The 19,185-nt window shown below is 35.4% G+C and overlaps 1 protein-coding gene and 1 pseudogene across 2 annotated transcripts in view; one reads left to right on the top strand and one right to left on the bottom strand.

Moving 5' to 3' along the window:
* Positions 1 to 19,185, bottom strand: part of Mtx2 (metaxin 2) — a 49,339-nt gene that overhangs the window by 18,086 nt on the left and 12,068 nt on the right. The window contains exons 2-3 of one of the 2 annotated variants that reach the window (XM_050120362.1): positions 11,948 to 11,995; positions 10,877 to 10,923 (exon numbers count right to left, since the gene is read on the bottom strand). The exons of the other annotated variant lie outside the window; for it this stretch is intronic. Coding sequence (XP_049976319.1) covers positions 10,877 to 10,923; positions 11,948 to 11,995 — 95 coding nt within the window. The remainder of the gene's footprint in view (positions 1 to 10,876; positions 10,924 to 11,947; positions 11,996 to 19,185) is intronic. 2 annotated transcript variants of the gene reach the window in all.
* Positions 427 to 10,859, top strand: LOC126487206 (60S ribosomal protein L10-like; annotated as a pseudogene).

A 19,185-nucleotide genomic window follows, 5' to 3' on the forward strand; every position in this document is an offset into this window, starting at 1 on the left:
CTGAATAATATTCAACTGTTAATTAGCAACCACCAATACCATACAAAATGGTACATATATTATGAAATTGTACTACATACATAGTAGAATTATATATATAGTAGAATCAACATTCCATAGAACTTTAGTTCACTTTTTTTAAAAGGCAGAATATATTGTTGTACAATCAGAACCATACTTCAAATTTTTGCTTCTTTTTAATAAAAAAACTGCATTAATTTTGACCAATTTAATGACACTCAAGATACAAACCTCAACTGAGGGCATGATTCTTCTTAGACAAAGATTAATTTTCTAACATAAACACATTTATTCTTCATCACTAGCTCAGAAGTAATTTCTGAATTCATCTGGAGTTTACAAAGAAGCTTGATATTACAGAGAACTTCCACTCAAATATTAAAAATGTAAAAACAAAGCATTACCATGATTATCTTCAACATGTAAAAACTTCAAAGGGAAAGGAAACTCTGACTTAGTAATTCTTTTGTATTCTCTCTGTAAAATGGAAGGGAACTGATGTTCCAAAACAGTACTTTCGCCTTCTACATTTCTATAATATGTTTAATGGGGTGAGGGGCAGTGCACACGTGTGAGGGTACCCATGGAAGTCAGAGGTTATAGATCCAGATCCCAATAGCGCTTGAGTCACAGGTAGCTGTGAACCATCCAACACTAAGAACTTAACTAAAAGAATAGCATGAGTTCTTAACCACACAAACATCTCCAGCCCCTCATTTTTATTTTTAATCTAAAACTCCAAATAATAGTTATGAAACATCAACCAAAAACACATTGTTTTTTATTTGAAGTAGAAATATTTATCTTTATCCTTAGCTGAGAAAAATTTGGTATTGGTTATAACAATGAATAAACAAACTTAACCTCTTATTCTTCAGTTGGACACTTAATTCCAAAGCAACTCAAAGCACAACATGAAACAACTTCCTTAACATATCCTATGCCAATGTTTTATAATCAGGCTGTCCAATATGGTAATCACTAGTGACAAGTTGCTAATTAGGTTAAATTTAATAATATTGTACAAAATTTTAAAATCAGTTTCTCAGGCAATCTAGTCTTTTTTTCATATTCAAGAGGCACCTGTGCCTTAGGTCTATTTACTACATTTATTATACAGCACAAACATCACACTTCTGTGGGATAGAGTAATGGGTGCTGGAGATCTACTAGATAGCATGAGTTTATAACAACATGGGTAGCCAGTACATAAGAGAATGAGGCACGAAAAGCTGACATTATCTGGAAGTAATTAACATTATAAAGACAACCTACAAAACTGGGAGAGATGCCTCAGCAGCATCCCAGATAATATGTACATCACATTTCAAGTCTTTATTGCCAAAAATACTAGCAATATTCCAGAAGGGAATATGAGAAAAAAATGGTTAAATTTAAAACCACTGGGCTGTAGTGGTGCACACCTTTAGTCCCAGCACTCAGGGAGGCAGAGGTAGGCAGATCTCTGTGAGTTCAAGGTCAGTCTGATCTACAGAATTAGCCTTTTTCTATGTTTCACTGCTTTATACTTCTTTTGCTTAATTTTCCCCTAAGGTTTGTTTTCACCTATATGTAATTTTAATAGGCAAATGCTGTGTCTTTTTCTATTCTAATTTTGATTGCTTTTATAAAGAATCTAATTTTTCAAAGCTCTCAGATGTTGATGTATCTAAAGTTGAGCTAAATATTCCAGTAATAGTTTTTATGAGAGTGTGTACTAAGGATGGTTCTATTCTCTCATGTAATCTGTCTTCATAAGTGCTCTTAAATGTCATTTCCATGCTTTGGTAACAGATTTGCTCTATATAAAGGATATTTCTTATTATATTTTATTATTTGCTTATTGAGTTATGATTTCTGATTACAAATAGCTAACTTTTCTGTTTGTTTTCTAAACCAATGCCTGCTTATTAATAGATATAAGTATTGATTTCTTAAAACACTAATTAATAGGTGGGTTTACTTAAAGCACTGAACTTTGGATTCATAAAACTAAAAGATGCTAATCCTTATTGTAGATTGCCAGTACTTTTCAAGAACTTACTGTATGTAAAGGATAGGTAGTAAAGACAGTCATGGTCTGAAGGTACTGACGGAACTTACACTCTGAAGGGAGAGGTCTTTTATCTGCATGATTTTGATAAATTATGAAGTAAAAATTTGTCAGTACTGTATGCTTATTTACTTGTTTTTGTTTTGTTAGAAAAGAATATATAGTACTGTGTGTTGAAAAATCAATCATTCCCTTTCTCCTTCAGCTCGTTACCAGTATTAGTATTTTAGACAAACTGTGTCCAAGGACTCACTTCTGCTGAGGTGTCCCTGGGGTCAAGATCCACAATGACTTCTTGGGACAGAAGAAGGCAAAAGTTGATGAATTCCCATTTTGTGGCCGCATAGTGTCAGATGAATATGAGCACCACTCTTCCACAGCCCCAGAGGCTGCCTGTATTTGTGCCAACAAATACTTGGTAAAGAGTTGTGGTGAGGGAGGATGGCTTTCATATGCGAGGGAGGCCCGCCCTTTACTTGTCATCCAAATGAACAAGATGTTGTCCTGTCCCGGTCTGACTGGCTCCGGCCAGGTATGCATAGTGCCTTGGGAAGTCCCAGGTCAGTGACCAGGGTTCACCTTGGCCCCGTCATCATGTCCATTTGCACCAGGCTACAGAATAAGGACACAGGTGACTGAGGCTCTGCCAAGTTTACGTTCCCTGGCTGCCAGAAGATCCACATCTTAGAGATGTGGGGCTTCACCAAGCTTAATGCAGTGAGTTTGAAGACATGGTTGCTGAGAAGCAGCCAAGTGACAGGAAAATGTTAAAGTAATCCAAAATTTTAAATAATTTTCTTTAATTAAACTTTTAAGATTGAGGACAGCTTAATATGACTTTTTCCATCACACAGAGCACATTAACAGTGGTGCTCAATGACAGCGATCACAGCCTGCACTGCCCACCTCAGGACCAAACTTCTCTTCAGGTCATAATTACATCTGAAACACTTCACGTGAAAACTCTATAAAGCTTATTCTCAATCATGCAATGCCGCTTTCGGGCACAAAGTGAAAATAATTGATTTTAATTTCTATCCTGTTTCACCAGAACACAAAGGAAAATCAGTGCCGACAACTGAAGAATTATTTTCCACTTTACTGAAGAGGGATGTTTTAAAATTAAAAACCATGAAGAAATCTACCCACAAAATAATTCGTTTTACATCAAACAGCTGCAGACCCCATAATTGAAATAATGTATCTAAGGTTAAAAATGAGAAGTGTTAGGTATCATTCTTAAAGAGACATATTAAATTCCTAATACAGTTACAGTAATAGCGCTATTTGTAGTTTAACATAAATTAAGACCGTAATTATATTTGTGACTATTTTAAACAAAATAACAAATTCCTTTGTACCTGTGAATGTAATTTATAGCAAAGCCAAGTTCATTTTCCAAACCAATCTATTTCACACTGCAGAGGTACTCTGGTATAACAGTATAATGTAATTCTTGTGGAATGTTGAAAGAGTAGATTCACTAAAAGCACAGAAGAGGTTTGAAGATAAATGAAGATGCTATTCATTCAAGGGTAATTTCATCTTAGAACTGTATGAAAGATGTTTCACTCACACTGGATAGTGTATGGTCTCAATTTTAAGTGTGTTTTCAGCTCAAACACAATACTGCTAGATCGATTATGCTGATACTGTACATCTAATAATGAAGAATGCTAGCATTTTTCTACTAAAAAAATAGATTGTCTTCTTCTTACCACTATGTCTTCATTGTTCTATTTAACTGCAACAAATGTTAACATACAGTTTGCTATTTACCTTTTAACGAAACAAGCAAAAAAGTGATATTTTAAACTTAAAATTTCTCAGAGACTTATAGCAACATGGACTTTTAATAGGTTAAATAAATATTTGCATTAGAAAATATTAGCTGGTATAAACTACTTCACAAATTACTAAAAATGACAACTTACCCACCTACTTTATTTTGAATATGCAATACTTCATGGCTGCAAATCCTACAAGAGTAGTTCAGATGTTTTACACATCATATCATTCATATGCTAAAGAACTAATATGATATCGAAATTGTTTCACTCTGTTAAGTTCTGTTTACTATATAAATTCAGTTTTATTTTAGAAACATTTTATACTTATTCATACTTTATATTTATACTTCACAATTCATGCCAGGTATTTTAAGTGTAACTTACCATAATCATCTAATTAATGTAATATAAAACAACAAATCTGAAAAAATTAAATTCAAGGAAACACCTACAGCCTTCATCTTGTTCATCTTGGAATACTGAAAGGGACAGCTGTAGCTATGTTCTCTTCCTTAGTTGTTACTGCCTTCTCCTAACTCTGAAAGTAAATACAAAACCTCATTTTACAGAGTATGATCAAAGTGAGGACAGACTTTGACATCTTTAAATTCATATTTTATGAAACTCTAAAGCAGCTTTAATTTCTAAATATTTTCCATAAATAGTATTTTATTCGTTCTCTATTAAAATACATCAAATGCCAGCATCCTAGCAGTATTCCATCATGTTTAAGTTGGCACTTCATACCAAATATAACAACTTGTTTAAAACAAAAATGTATGCAACCCAATCAAATACTCAAGATTATTTCACCTAAAATTCTGCAGGCAAGCTGTCTGCCCTTGCCATTTATCTAAATGACTTGACAAGGAGCTATTTTCATACATTTTCCAATTCAACAACTGACTTGCAATCCAAAGAAAAAAGGTACTTACTCCTCACTGCTCAACCCCCAAGATTACATCAGGATATGACCGTTAATCACTAATAAATACTTCCACCTACAAAGCTTCTTTTGTTAAAAGGCAAAAGCAAGGGTCAGTTTAAGTAAATATCAGTCCATCTGATATGTTAGTGTTCACAGCATTAATGATACCTATAAAAACTTTGAATTTTTTGACAATATAATCAACAGAAAAAATAGTTTTTGTTATTATTTTTATTTTCTCATTTTTAGAGTTATTTACTCACAAAACCCAAGGAAAATAAAAAGATTAAATGAAACACAGACATTCTCTTTAATCTGAGCTTAAATGTCATTCTTAATGTTTAAGTGCTACTTTTTCATGCAGAATCCTAATAAAGATTATTTGTCTGTGACACTAAAAAATTCCAATTTTATAGACTCTATATTCAGACACACAAAAAAAGAAAAGCTAGGTTGTTTACATTGGCTTCATATATATTAAATGAAATTATATCTAAACCTCACCAAAAAGTATTATCTTATTTTATTTATATATGTGTGTATACACTTATATATATGAAGATATTCTCAAAACAAGTATATAAATCCTTAAAGTCAAAACAGGCATTAATTCTCTGCCCAACGTCTTCTATTTCCATAGCTTCAATTTTTTCAAAAGAACTTTTCACTACATAAGAAGCTTAATAATAACATAAGAATGCCTTTGCTACATTTCCAAATCCCAAAAACTGAGACGTTTATCTTTTATAACTTAATGTAAATTGTAATATGCTAAGAAATGTCAGAAATAATGTATAATTAAAAACTCACTTACTGTGGGGCAGTGGTAGTGCATGCCTTTAATCTTAGCACTTGGGCTGCGGCAGCAGGCGGATCTCAGTGAGTTTGAGGCTAGCCTGGTCTACAGAGTGAGTTCCAGGACAGTCAGGACTGTTACATAGAGAAACTCTTGTCTCAAAAAACAAAGCACAAATTCACTTACTAGCAGGGCAGTGGTAGCACATGCCTTTAATTCCAGCACTCAGGAGGCAAAGGCAGGTGGATATCTTGAGTTCGAGGGCCAGTTTGGTCTACAGAGTGAGTTCCAGGACAGCCAGCGCTACTGGGGGATGAGGGGGCCATGTATTATTAGGCCAACAGCTGAACCTCTCTGCCTCACCACTCTTCTCTGTGGGGAAGTAGAAATTGTTTTTGTTTTTGTTTTTTTCGAGACAGGGTTTCTCTGTGGCTTTGGGGCCTGTCCTGGAACTTGCTCTGTAGACCAGGCTGGTCTGGAACTCACAGAGATCTGCCTGCCTCTACCTCCCGAGTGCTGGGATTAAAGGCGTGCGCCACCATCGCCCAACGGGAAGTAGAAATTGTAATGATACCAACTCCACGGGATTGCTAAGGAGAGGGTCCCTTTTGACATGTAACTCACACAGCACTGGCCTCATAGAAGGATTAAACTAATAAAAGCAATGTGCTCAGCACAATGTCGCCCACACACAGAACTTAACCAATATGGATGGAGGCTTTCTGTTTTCCTCCATAATTGGTGGGCTCTGTGTCTTTAGAAAGACCAGCTCTGAACTTTAAAGACGTCTACTTTTTGTGTTGTTTTCCGGCTTTGTTGTTGGTCGCTTTAAGACTAGGTCTCATATATAGCCTAGGTTAGTCTGAAACTCATCTAGCCACAGCTGGGCTTGAATTATGATGATCCTTCTGCCTCAGTTTCCAAAATGCTAGGATTATGGCCATGTGCCACATCTTGATTTGTTTGTTTCTTTTTTTTATGTGTGTGGGTGTTTTGCATGTATATCTTTGCACCATGTGATGCATGGAACTACAGCTACAGCTGTGAGCCACCATGTGGATGCTGGCAACTGAGAGCAGCCAGTGCTCTGAACCTCTAAGACATCTCTCTAGTACCACATTTTTAAAAAGGGTAATAGCAGCACCCTGCATTGGGCTATGTAAGAACTGATCAGAATACTTTACATAAAAGCTTTCGTAGAGTTGGTTATACACAATCATATTTAATATTAAATTTTAAAACAAATCTGAATATTCTTAAATAATATTAGGTTTATGCATTGAATATCAACATATTTGGCATAGCATGAAAACATGCTCCAGTGCACAGCTTCATGCCCATAAATATACAGGCAGAAGAAACTGGACTGGGTGGATAGCAAAAAGAAGACAAAAAGACAAGAGGTTGGGAAAGTGTGAAGATGGGAAATGGATCTAGAAGAAGGTTGGGGAAGGAGTAAACATGAAAATCCATGTATGAAATTATCAAAGAATTCATAAAATCCTGTATTTAAAGTGGTTATAAAAACTATTGATGTTAATGTTCCCTTTAAAACCTTATATATAATATTTATTCCCAGTGGTGTTCTTTAGGCATTATCAAGCTTGTACGCTTCTAATTATCTTGTTGAAACTGATTAAATGTATTTCTGCCAAGAATCAGAAAAAAAGGAAATAACATCCCCTGCATATTTATAACACTCCAAGTATCTTTCTAAATGTTTTAAATATGTTAATCCATCCGATTCCCATTTGCCAAAGGGACAGTAACTACGTTATATCTATTTCACAAAGGAAGAAACTTGAAACAGAGTTCTTAAAGCATACCGTCCTTGGAATAGGGATAAACTGCCCATTTCTCTTTGTGGAATTTGTTATAAAACAATATATATTACATATAAATATCTATATCTACTGTTTCTAACTGAAACAGCACAGACGTTGAGACAGGGTCTACGTAGCCCTGACAGTCCTGGAACTCACCATGTAGCCCAGACTGCCTCAGACAAGATATGCCCGCCTCTGCCCACTGAGTGCTAAGAATAAAGGGATAAAGTGCACACCCAGAACTTCTTACTTTTAAAAAGCAGGGTTTTTCTTTTGTGAAAAGCTTAAGAATTCCTATGTATTCATAGTCACTTGTTCATGGTGTATTTCTAAACTAGCACTGTACAAGAGCCAGCACTCACATGTGCCTGAGCATATGACTAGCACCAACAGACATAGTCTAGGTGTACACATCAGATTTTGAATATAATTTGAAGAAAGTAAAACATTACTAAAATTAATTACTTTTTAAATGAGGCTACTAGGAATTTTGAATTACTTAGTAGCTAGCAGTATATTATTTACTAGATAGTTGGTCTAAGTTTAGAGAGTAAGAGACAATAGTAACGGAATTATCAGGTTTGTTTTACGAATCACTATACGCCTAAATCCCTCAAAGAAGCACTGTAAAATGAGAACTGTGTCTACATGTGTGTGTACAGTGTTACATAAACACTGAGCCCATGAGAATATATCAGGCTAACTTTTCACCACAGTCAGCAATCAAGAGCACATTACGACCAAGCAGCACTCAGGTGAGCCTAAACTTGTAGCCAGATGATACAGAGACAGCAAATCACAGGGGAACGATCACCGGGAGGAAAATTATTTTCTTTTAAACTGAAGTCATAAAGGTGCCTACCATTAAAAATAGTCAAGAAGTTAGCTTTCAGAATATAATAAACACCTGCCTATGTGATTAAGTAAATTTGAATTTCCTGATGGCATAATTGGTGGACTATTAAAATGTTTAATGTTTTATATCTGGTATCTTCTAGAAAATAAACAGTTTATAGATACTTGTCACGTTGTTTTGATCAATTTTATACATCAGACATAAAGCCCTTAGCGCGTTCTTCTAAACAGATGCTGTTGCTCTATACAGAAGAAAATTACTCCATAAAGTTTATATCAGATATGTGAGAAAGTCGCATTTATAGTCATGGCTACTATCAGCTGTCAAGTCAAAGAATATTGAAGAAAACCAAGAATTTTTAATATATGCTGGTTAATTTATCATCTAAGTGACATATGTAGGATAAACATTTGAAATGGTTAAGCAAAATTCAATTATTTTAAAAGGTCTTTTTTGGTGTTATTTTCAGCTGCAACTGTGATTTGAAAAACTATGGTGAGAAAACAAATTAAAAGGAAACAATAACAACAATAATATTTACCAAGCTGGGTCTTTTTATCTCCCCTTCCAAGGAAAACTTAAACATCAATTTTTAAAATGGTAATATTCTGCTATTTTGCTTTGTATAGAAACTGATTAAACCACCTAGACTTTGGCTGTTCAAGTCTGGCACCCTTTATATCTGGAACTGGGGAGCTCATGGTAGAACTGACCTATCCACTGTGGAACAGCAAGTGTGCGGCAGATCTGGAGTCCACCAAATAGGGACATCCAATGGATTCATCCAACAGCTCTGACAACCCACGTGCTTAACACTGTCATGTCTTCAAGGAGCCAAACTCTCCCTAGCTGAGAATCATTAGTCTATTCCTACCCAAAATTCTGTCCTATTTGTTCAAAATTAATTACTGCAGTAGTCTCTACGATATTATTTCATCCTAAGGGCTCTTTGTAAGGGATCCCTAGATGACTTCAGTAAGGAGTAAACATACTGAAATACACACAGAATAGCCTGGGCACATTTCTTTTTCTGCATGCACTGGGAGATTTTTCTGAGGAAAGAATGTTAATTAGCTTTGTTAAATCCTTAAAGTGCTACTGCCCAAACAGCAATTAAAAGGGGTCAAGAAATAGTGCTTCAACTAAAATATTCACTATGCTGAGGCTATCTTTTCAAAGATATAAAGACTGAAAATATTATTTTATATACAGCAAATAATTTATTTGTGCAGTCATTTATCAGGCAAGATTGCTTCACCACACTAAGAAACTATTTACACAATATACATCTATTGGGTGCATTCTCTATTCCAGGCAGCTATGTTTTGTGTGTGTTTGTGTGTGTGTGTCTGTGTGTATATGCAAAATGTTAAATTCCATGTATCTCACAAAAGCTGTACAAAGGCTGTATGTATTACACATAACTGAAAATTTATTCATCAAAAGTTAAGATAAAAATAAATAAAAATTAGTTAAATAGAATTTAAAGACAAAATAAAGGCAAAAATTATAATTTATATTCTTGGTAAAAGATAGATATAAGACAAATGTAAAAGAAACATAATAGATCCACCAACTAATAAATTTCTGTCCAAGCACATTTCTTCCCATCTTTTCTTTCCTTCTCTGCCTTAAAACAAAGATGAACTGAATACCATACCATCTACAGCCTCACTGAATGACAATACCAGACAGTGGTATTAAACCCAGTGGTTATCAAATTAAATAAAAAATATAAATGAGATGACCTAAAATTAAATGCTTAGCATTATGCCTCCACTACGACAAGAGCTTGATACTTTCTCTCCTTCCTTTCTCTGTCCTCCAGGAGCCCACAGTCTCACCTCCAATAAACGTCACACATTACAGACCCCTTTACATGCTGTACAGTCAGTCAATCTCCTTTGTGCTGCAAACTACAGAAGCTAAGCACCTCAGCAGCTAAATATATAAAATATTTATTTAATTTTATAACCTACAGAAACATTTACTTTTTTCAAGTAAACAATTCTCCACGTATTCCATAGCACAGTTTTAAGTTCACACTGCCAAATATCTTTTTTGGATTATACAACGTAACATTAAATTTAAAAAGCAATTGCACTCAATAAGTGGACTGGGAATAATAAACACACATACAATCAATAAATATATGAGGAATAGCTAGAAAGAATCTATCTGCTTCAAAACTGACAGAATTAAGTTAGCATGTGTATAACAAGCAGAATGATGATTAAAATATGTAGCGAATAACTCTTTACAAATAACTTAGAAAATAATTCTGAGTATGTAAGTAAAATTATTACCCCAAATAAAATAGTGTATCTAACCAAAAACAAAACAACTGCTAAGATTGAATGTGTCTTCCTCTTAAAAGTAATTTTGCTTAAAGGAATGGATAATGAAGTGTATTTTACATACTGACAACTGAAAATACTGTATAAAATTATACTTCACAGAAGAGTAAGATTATACTAATAATGATTAAGTCATACAGAAAAACTCTAAACATACAATACCAGACTTTCAGTAGGGGGTGGAGTGCAACTCAAAATGATATACATCCTCTAGCACAAAGAACAAAATTACATTATTTACATATTTACCTGCACAGCAAGAGATGCTGCATTGTCAGAAAGCAAAATTTGCTCCCCTGTGGAAACATAAAGAAAGGTCTGAGTCCAAAGTTTAACTGCTAAATAAGCAAAATATATTAAATATTATAAAAGTTATTTCTATTTTAAAAAAGGATATCCGACACTAAAGCAATTATGAAGCTTTATATCAATGCTGCCATGTAACAGTTTCAATTAAATTATCATGTGTAAGTTATGATAAAATAGGGACGTTCTAAAATTATCTGATCATTTATCTCATTTTTTCAGCAATTAAAATTGCTTATTTAGAAACACCCATTTTTACAATTTAAAAAAGTATTTTTTTCTTTTCATTAAAATGAACTAAAATAGTATCTGTTCAAATCTCTCTAGTTTAAAGTAAAAGTATTCACAACCACATAAACCAGCTTACAGTTAATATTGCTCTGTGTGTCTAGGTCTGTCACACAAAAGAAAGATGACAAGTTCGCTGCAATAAAAATTCCATGCTTAGAAGACGGGGGCTGCTGCCTATTAGTCTTCATTACTTTGCAGTCTTCTGACAACTGTAGCAGGCTGCTGAGCCCCAAATGGGGTCCATAATGTGATCTGATGATATATGAAGAGCTGCTAAAGGGAGCCTGAACCATCCTAGCCTATACATTTTAACAGTTCCTTTTTACTGAGAGCCCACTTTACCACAGGACTTGGAAAAAATCTGCTGTCTCAGCTATTGGTGCAGTAAATCTGCCAAGTGCTCCTGCAACCACATCATTTTACACTGCCTATAGCAGCCAATATAACGAGTCAATAATAAACTAAGGACCTTATAGGCTATGAATAGTTGGTTTACCTGGCAGATATAAGTCTAGGCAAAACCTCATAGACAAATTATACAAGGGAATCCTTCTTTGTATTTTACATTCTCATTGCAAAAAATTGGATTAGTACATTTGGGGGATGCAGCGAGTTTCATTTGTTTATTTGGCTGGTCAGCTGGTTCAGTTTAGCTTGGGGGTTTATTGTTGGTTATAAGTATATTTTAACACAAAGCCATTTTAATTGTGAATAAGAACCTACCTCTCAGTTGCTGATATAAGGTGGCATTTTCAGGCCAAGGTTCTGTGGCTGCAGAAACAAGGCAACGATAATCAGGCACATGGGCAAAAGCATATCAATACTCAGCAAATCCATCAGTGTGTACACTGGAAAGCATTTCAAAGCTAAGGTGACACTTAACTACAGCAATGAATCATACTACCTTAGACCATAGGATAGCCTACTTAAGAAGGCTAGACTGTTTTAATGTTTATTGTGTGGTGATAAGGTTTTTCATAGAAAAAGAGGGAATATCTTGGCCAATTAACATAAAATTAGCTTCCTTAAAAATAGCTATATGCAAAATAATGTTTATACACACAAAATACTGGTATTTTATTTATTCAGCACAAAAAATAATGCTGAGAACATTTTACTGTAAGCTTTTCAAAAAGTAAACTTTCCCTCACTAGATGAAAGAAAACACACATCTGTTAACAACCTGTCCACCTTTCCTTTTTTTAAAAGTAGTACTGCACAAAACACAGGAATCCCAGTGAATATCAGAAGGCTCCACTGCCTTGACTCCAGGACCACCACCCTACAAAATGATAAGCATTAATGCATCAGGCGCACTAAGAATTACAAGGTGAAACAAAGTCAGTAAAACTAATTTTAAGCCTGATAATGAAGCTTGACCTTGACCCTGACTCCCAGTCTACACAAGACTGCAGTTGTAAGGAGAAGCTAGCTATAAATCCACCAGCGCTAAGGAAAAGCAGAGTCTAAAAGGACTCTGATCAACTGTGCTTAAGAAGCAAAATGATTTTTGCCCTGTGGTGGTGGCTGTGCCTGCCTTTAATCCCAGCACTCAGGAGGCACAGGCAGGAGACTGTGGATTCCAGGCTAGCCTGATCTACAAAAGCAAGTTCCTGGACAACCAAAACTACACAGAGAAACCCTGTCTTGGGAAAGGAAAACACACATGCACACATACACACAACAAAACAAACAAACAGAAGAAGCAAAAACAGAAGAGTGGACCTGGGGGAGAGGAGAGGTGGAAATGGAAGGAGTGGAGGGAGGAGAAACTTCGCACCAGACGTACTGAAAACAAAAACTTTTAAAAAAATTTTTAAAAATAAAAAGTAAAAAAGAAGCAATAGTTGCATTAACAGAATATACAGGATTATCAAGATCTCATTTACTAACTTCACCTCTGTAAAGGACATAAAGCATAAACTAATCCTATAAAGCAACTATAATTGCTATTAGCAAGAAAGTGGGTTATAGTGGTTAATAAATGATAAGTCTTCTAACTGTTTATGTTAATATAGTCTCTGACACAGCAACAAATCATTTTAATATGTAATTATAGTTGATTTTTAAAAGAAACTTATATATGTAATTCATTTTAAGATGAATCATTTAAGAGGCAATAGGTAAAAAACACTTAAATTTCTTACACTTTAGAATGATTATAAAAAACATAGTATTATCAAAAAGGGCAAATGTTACATTTAACCTAATTAATATACATAAAATTAAGTAGACACTGATAATACTAGGAAATAATTAAGCATATAACGGACCAGGAATAGTTTTCTATACTGTTAGCTACAATATTGTGTATATATGTAAAGGCTACTGGCCTTCAGCACACATACCAAAAAATGTAGTGATGCTAAATATTTATATTTTACTGTAAACATTTTAACAAAGTAAAACTTCAGTAAGAACCCAATTAGCCTACATAGTACAATTCTTAAAAACCAAAGCAACAAAAGTAAGCTGCCATTAGCAAATTACTCAAAAGTAACTTTTTAGGATAGATTATATAGTCAACATACCTATACTATTAACTTCTCTAAGCAACACAATGAGACTCATTTATTATAAGGTCCATAATCATCAAATATTTAATTTTATGCACCACATAAAATGTGGCTAAAGCAATAGTACCAAAATAACATTTATAAAATTTCCAAAAGATAAATAAATATTACTCAGTTCCTGAGAGAATACATGTGTTCTATACCTTTCTGTGAGCCATAATGTACATATCTTGCATACAGTTGCTACTCATTGTAAGTAAAAGAGAAAATGAACATTTAATTAAAATCTATCATACTTCATTCTTTAAAAATGGATAAGCAACTTAATATTATTGTAGTGGGTTGTTATGAAATATTTTGGTAATTTCAATTTGTTTAGCTATTTTGTCTCTATACTAGACATAGACTGCAAATTTTCAAAACAATTTATCATTAAATATATGCTATCTGCAGTGTGTTTATTGATAAATTAGAAGTTACTCTATTGGTTTATGATATGAGCTATAATGTGAACATTAACTCAAGCTTCAGTAATTCCAGTAGCTCAGGGCAGAGTGCTCACCTAGCAAACATAAAGCACTGGGTTCAAATTCAACACACACACACACACACACACACACAGAGTTAATTTATCACCACCTCCACTATGATGGATTCTCCAGACCTAATTCAATAGAGTATATAAAAGCAATAGAATTTTTGCAACATTCTACCTGAGTGAAAGTAAGCTACCTATAAATCTGGTATGAAAAACCTACAGCTGGAAACTAAGGTAGAAGGGGGTAATGTTTCGCTTACATTACATTACATGGTACAATATATAAATTATATTTCAGCTCATAAGTTATTGAAAATAAAGTCTCAGGAAGAAACTACCAAACATTTGATACTTTCTTCACAAATAGAACACACCAATTTTAAAAAGGCAAGTAGACTGATGAAACTCTATAGCAATTTTATTTTAGCACCTGAGAACTCAGTGCCATGGATAAGAAACTGTATGCAGAAAATGAGCTGCTACCTAATCCACCCCTGAGCATCTCAGAGCATATAAACAACACTAATTTTTTTGGCATAGTCTACGTGGCCTAGTTTAAACAATTATAATGTGGAAAAAGAAATCACTAGTGCTATTCTATAAGTGTGCCAAAAGAGAAAACCCCATGTTGGGGGGGGGGGCATGTTGCTAGATCTCTAACCCACGGAGGTGCCAGTCTATCCAAGTCAGCAGTCGCAAGCTGTGAGTCTCAAACATCTCAGACATTTACATTACAATTCCTAACAGCAGCAAAATTACAGTTATGAAGTAGCAATGAAATAACTTTAGAGTTGGGGGTCACAATATGAGGAACTGTATTAAAGGTCACATAAGGAAGGATGAGAAACACTGATCTAAGTAGACCCAAGAATCAGAACAATTATCTCCCACACATGGCAAAATATAAAGATTATTTCTTGTTGTGAATAACAATAATTGTGGACACCTGACTAAAGGGGCCATCCAAAAGGACAACATTTTCTCTTTCCGAATGTTGAGCAAACCAATACCCACTCCACCATTTGCTATGTACCAAATAAAGGGAAGTGAATGCTTTTAAAGCGCAGTGATGACAATAAACATAATACCTGCAGCATTTTAAAATTATTTTTAAAACAATAAAAGAGCCGGGTGTTGGTGGCACACGCCTTTAATCCCAGCACTCAGGAGGAAGTGGCAGGTGGATCTCTGTAAGTTCGAGGCTAGCCTGGTCTACAAAATGAATTCCAGGACAGCCAGAGCTGTTACACGAAGAGACCCTGTCTTGAAAACCCGATAAATAAATAAATAGCCTATTCAGTTTTAAATAACTATTCTTCAGCTGACTGCAATGTTTTAGATAATAAAAGTACTTCAGTAGGAAATATTTCATATCACTTACCCCTATGTACTTTTTTTTAAAAATATTTATTGTTTTATTATGACAATATTCTGTCTGTGTCTATGCCTGCAGGCCAGAAGAGGGCACCAGTTCTCATTACAGATGGTTGTGAGCCACCATGTGGTTGCTGGGAATTGAACTCAGGACCTTTGGAAGAGCAGACAATGCTCTTAACCTCTGAGCCGTCTCTCCAGCCCCCGCCCCGCTATGTACTTTCAACTTAAACTAAGTCACTCCCAGTATGTATGAAAGGCCATTTTAAACATCCTTAGAGAAGTAGCGGCCTCAGAATAACTAGAAAAGTTAAAACTAAAAGTTTTCTTAAAAGGGGGTTGGTAAAAACCGGAAATTGTGAGAAAGGGTTGTTCAAAACTGTCAAGTTATTTATGCCTAAACCAAACCGAGAGTTTCATGTAGTACTTGGAATGAAGACCCAAACCCTCAACATGATGTCCCAGATCCTTCTTGGCCTTTGGAAAGTTAGCTTCCCAGTCTGCACTTCATCCAGTTTCTCCCGCCCCAGCCTCTCCTGTGTTGTTTCCTCCACCTAGAATGCTCTCTTGTGTCATCACATCTCAGGTAGTCTGGTGTGTGAACTTATGACCCCTGCAGCTGAACAGAGATGGCACTCAGCACTCTGCTGCCCCAGTCCCGGAGTCTTTACAGTCTGTAGCAAGAGCCTCACATTTTCATTTTGTATCCTACAAATGCTGAAGATGAACTTTATCCTCAGCAAGTCTTTATTGATCTCCCTAAACTGCTCAAACGCTCCCTTATACAGTTTATACCACTTATCACAGTCGATATTTTCACAATCTGAGTGTTTAGTTATGTCTCCAAGCAGAAAACAAACTGTGACTCTAGAATTCAGGTCATCTTTAGAACCTAACACATAAGAAATATTTCACTGGATAATGTTGTGTTTTATTATTATCACTTCTTTTATTATTACTGTGGATCATTTTATGCTAATAAGAGCTGCAGGAAAAATACAGGAACTATATCATGTAGAAAAACATTTTTAAAAATTCACCCAGACAACTACAAGACCATACAACCCAAGTCCAATAATATTATTTGCCTGAAAACAGCTGGATCTCCAATTTCAACTTACTTTTTTAACTCTTCCTACTTTCATCCTTAGTATAAACTTTTTATGTGTCTGATATCTATTAAAAGAATAAACAAACATGATTACTAAATCTATTTGGGCCTGCATGTTGTATTAAAATGGGACTCCCCTCTGAATGCTGTGACTATGTTTTATTACCATTGGTTAATAAAGAAGCTGTTTTGGCCCATGGCATGGCAGAATATAGCTAGGTAGGAAATCCAAACAGATACTGGGAAAAAAGAAGGCAAAGTTGCAGAGATGCCAGCACCTGCAGGAGGAATAAGATACCAGAGCATTACGGGGCACATGGCGATATACAGATTATTAGAAATGTGCTAATTATATGGAGAGCTAACCAGCAAGAGCCTGAGCCATGGGCCAAACAATTATAATTAATATTAAGACTTCAAATGATTATTACATAATGGGGGGGGGGGAGACAGGCGGACAGGAGAGAAACCAGGCCAGTGGGATCAGAAGGCCAAGAGAAAAGAAAGACTTCCAGCTACACTGTATACTGCACTAAAGGGGATGTGAGATTTTCAAATGATGAACTCTGGTCTAAAGTCAGGATGCAGAAAGAATTAATAGTGAGACAGCATGCTACATTCTGGTCTTGACTATGAGGCTCAGGAAGTATAACATTTGTATCTGACTGTGATGATCTGAACATGAATTGCCCCCACACAAGCTCATGTGTTAAAAGGCTTGGTGAAGCTATTCTAAGAAACCCTACAAAGTTTAGGAGGTAAGGCCTGGTTAAAGGAAGTATATCATGGAGGATATGCCTTTGAAGGCCCATCCTTCCTGACCCAGTCCATTGTTACCCGGCTACCTGGACACCAGCAAATGAGTAGCTCACTTTGCCCTGCATTCTCTGAGATAAGTGTCTTGCCTCAGGCCCAAAGAAATGGGGCCAGCACACCAGGAATGGAAATCTCTGAAACCATAAATAAATCCTTGCTGCTTGTTTTTTTTCACAGGAATTCATCACAGCAACAAAGACACTGGATGAAAACTACATAGTTAATATAAAATATCAAATAGAAATTTTTAAGTTTTAGGGTTTGTATCTGGGTAAGAAATGCACAGTTAATTTACAGGAATTTTCTTCTGTACATTAAAGGATTCTCTTGCATAGCACAAGATATACACTCTAACCCCACATGGCAGATGTTGTTCTAACTATCCCCTGCTGTGGAATGATCCTTCTGTACACTGTGAGTCTGTGCTACTCTCATTGTTAATAAAAAACTGACAGGCTGGTAGCCAGGCAGGAAGTAAAGACAGGACAGCCAGATACAGAGGACTCAGGAAGGAGGAAGGGCAGAATCAGAAGAGACCACCAAGGAAGCAGCCAGCTGCCAAGGAAGTAGGATATGTAGAAAATGAGGTAACAAGCCATGCACCACGTGGTGAAGTATAGATAAGAAATATGAGTTAATTTAAGTGTAAGAGTTAGCTAATAACAAGCCTGAGTTATCAGCCAGGCATTTATAAGTAATATTAAGCCTCTGAGTAGTTATCTGGGAACAGGCAGGCAGGAGAGAAAGGTCTGACTACAAACTACTTATTTCAAATTTCACCAAAGAATTCAAATATTCCTAACCAAGAAAAAGTCCTCTTTCATGGTAAAAATCAGCTTTTTAGACTAAGAAAGGCTGAAGGAAGAACATACATGAATTAGTAGAGGAGTCCCTGTCTACCTGCCCACTTAACACTAACATCCTTGTCCAACTAGATAGAATATGCCAAATTTTTCCTGAACACTTAAAGCTTGCTTTTATGAATTTGCTCAAATTGTTTCCCTTCAATGTTTCTCTTTACTGACAAAACCCAAACAACTTCAAAGCCAAGTTTGTCACATTATTTCTTTTATATGTACTGTCCATGGAAGTTCATATTTACCTTATGTCACACATTATTTTCTACCGTATCTTACTGTGAAGTCAATAATGTACCTCTCATTTCCTACAAATAAATTCTTAGATACAAAAGTTTTTCTGTAGTTCTGAAGTTATTTGCTAAAATCTTGGATTCTCAACTGCTTCAAACAAATCACTGTAGTGCATGCCAAAAATAGTAAATTTGAGTTTATCAAGTTTTAATTTTTTGTCTAATTATCATTTAAAGCTAATACTTGTTGTAAGAATTCCAAAGTAAAACTACCTACTTTGGCAGCTAGAGATATGGGTCAGTTGGTAAAGTGTTTGCCACTCGAACATGAGAGCCTGAGTTTGACACCCAGCAACCACTGGAAAAGCTTGGTGCTCCAGCATATGCTTGGAATCACAATGCTGAAAAGGCAGAGAGGAGCTCCCTGGGCTTGCTGGCTGGCCAGTGAGCTGAATAAGTTCCATGCTCAGTGAGAGATCCCGTCTCAAAAATAAGGTAGAGAGTAACTGATGTCAA

The sequence above is a fragment of the Alexandromys fortis genome, unplaced genomic scaffold (genome assembly GCF_014885135.2).
Source record: "Alexandromys fortis isolate MF-2015 unplaced genomic scaffold, M_Fortis_MF-2015_v1.1 scaffold_8_1_9099942, whole genome shotgun sequence".
NCBI lineage: Eukaryota > Metazoa > Chordata > Mammalia > Rodentia > Cricetidae > Alexandromys > Alexandromys fortis.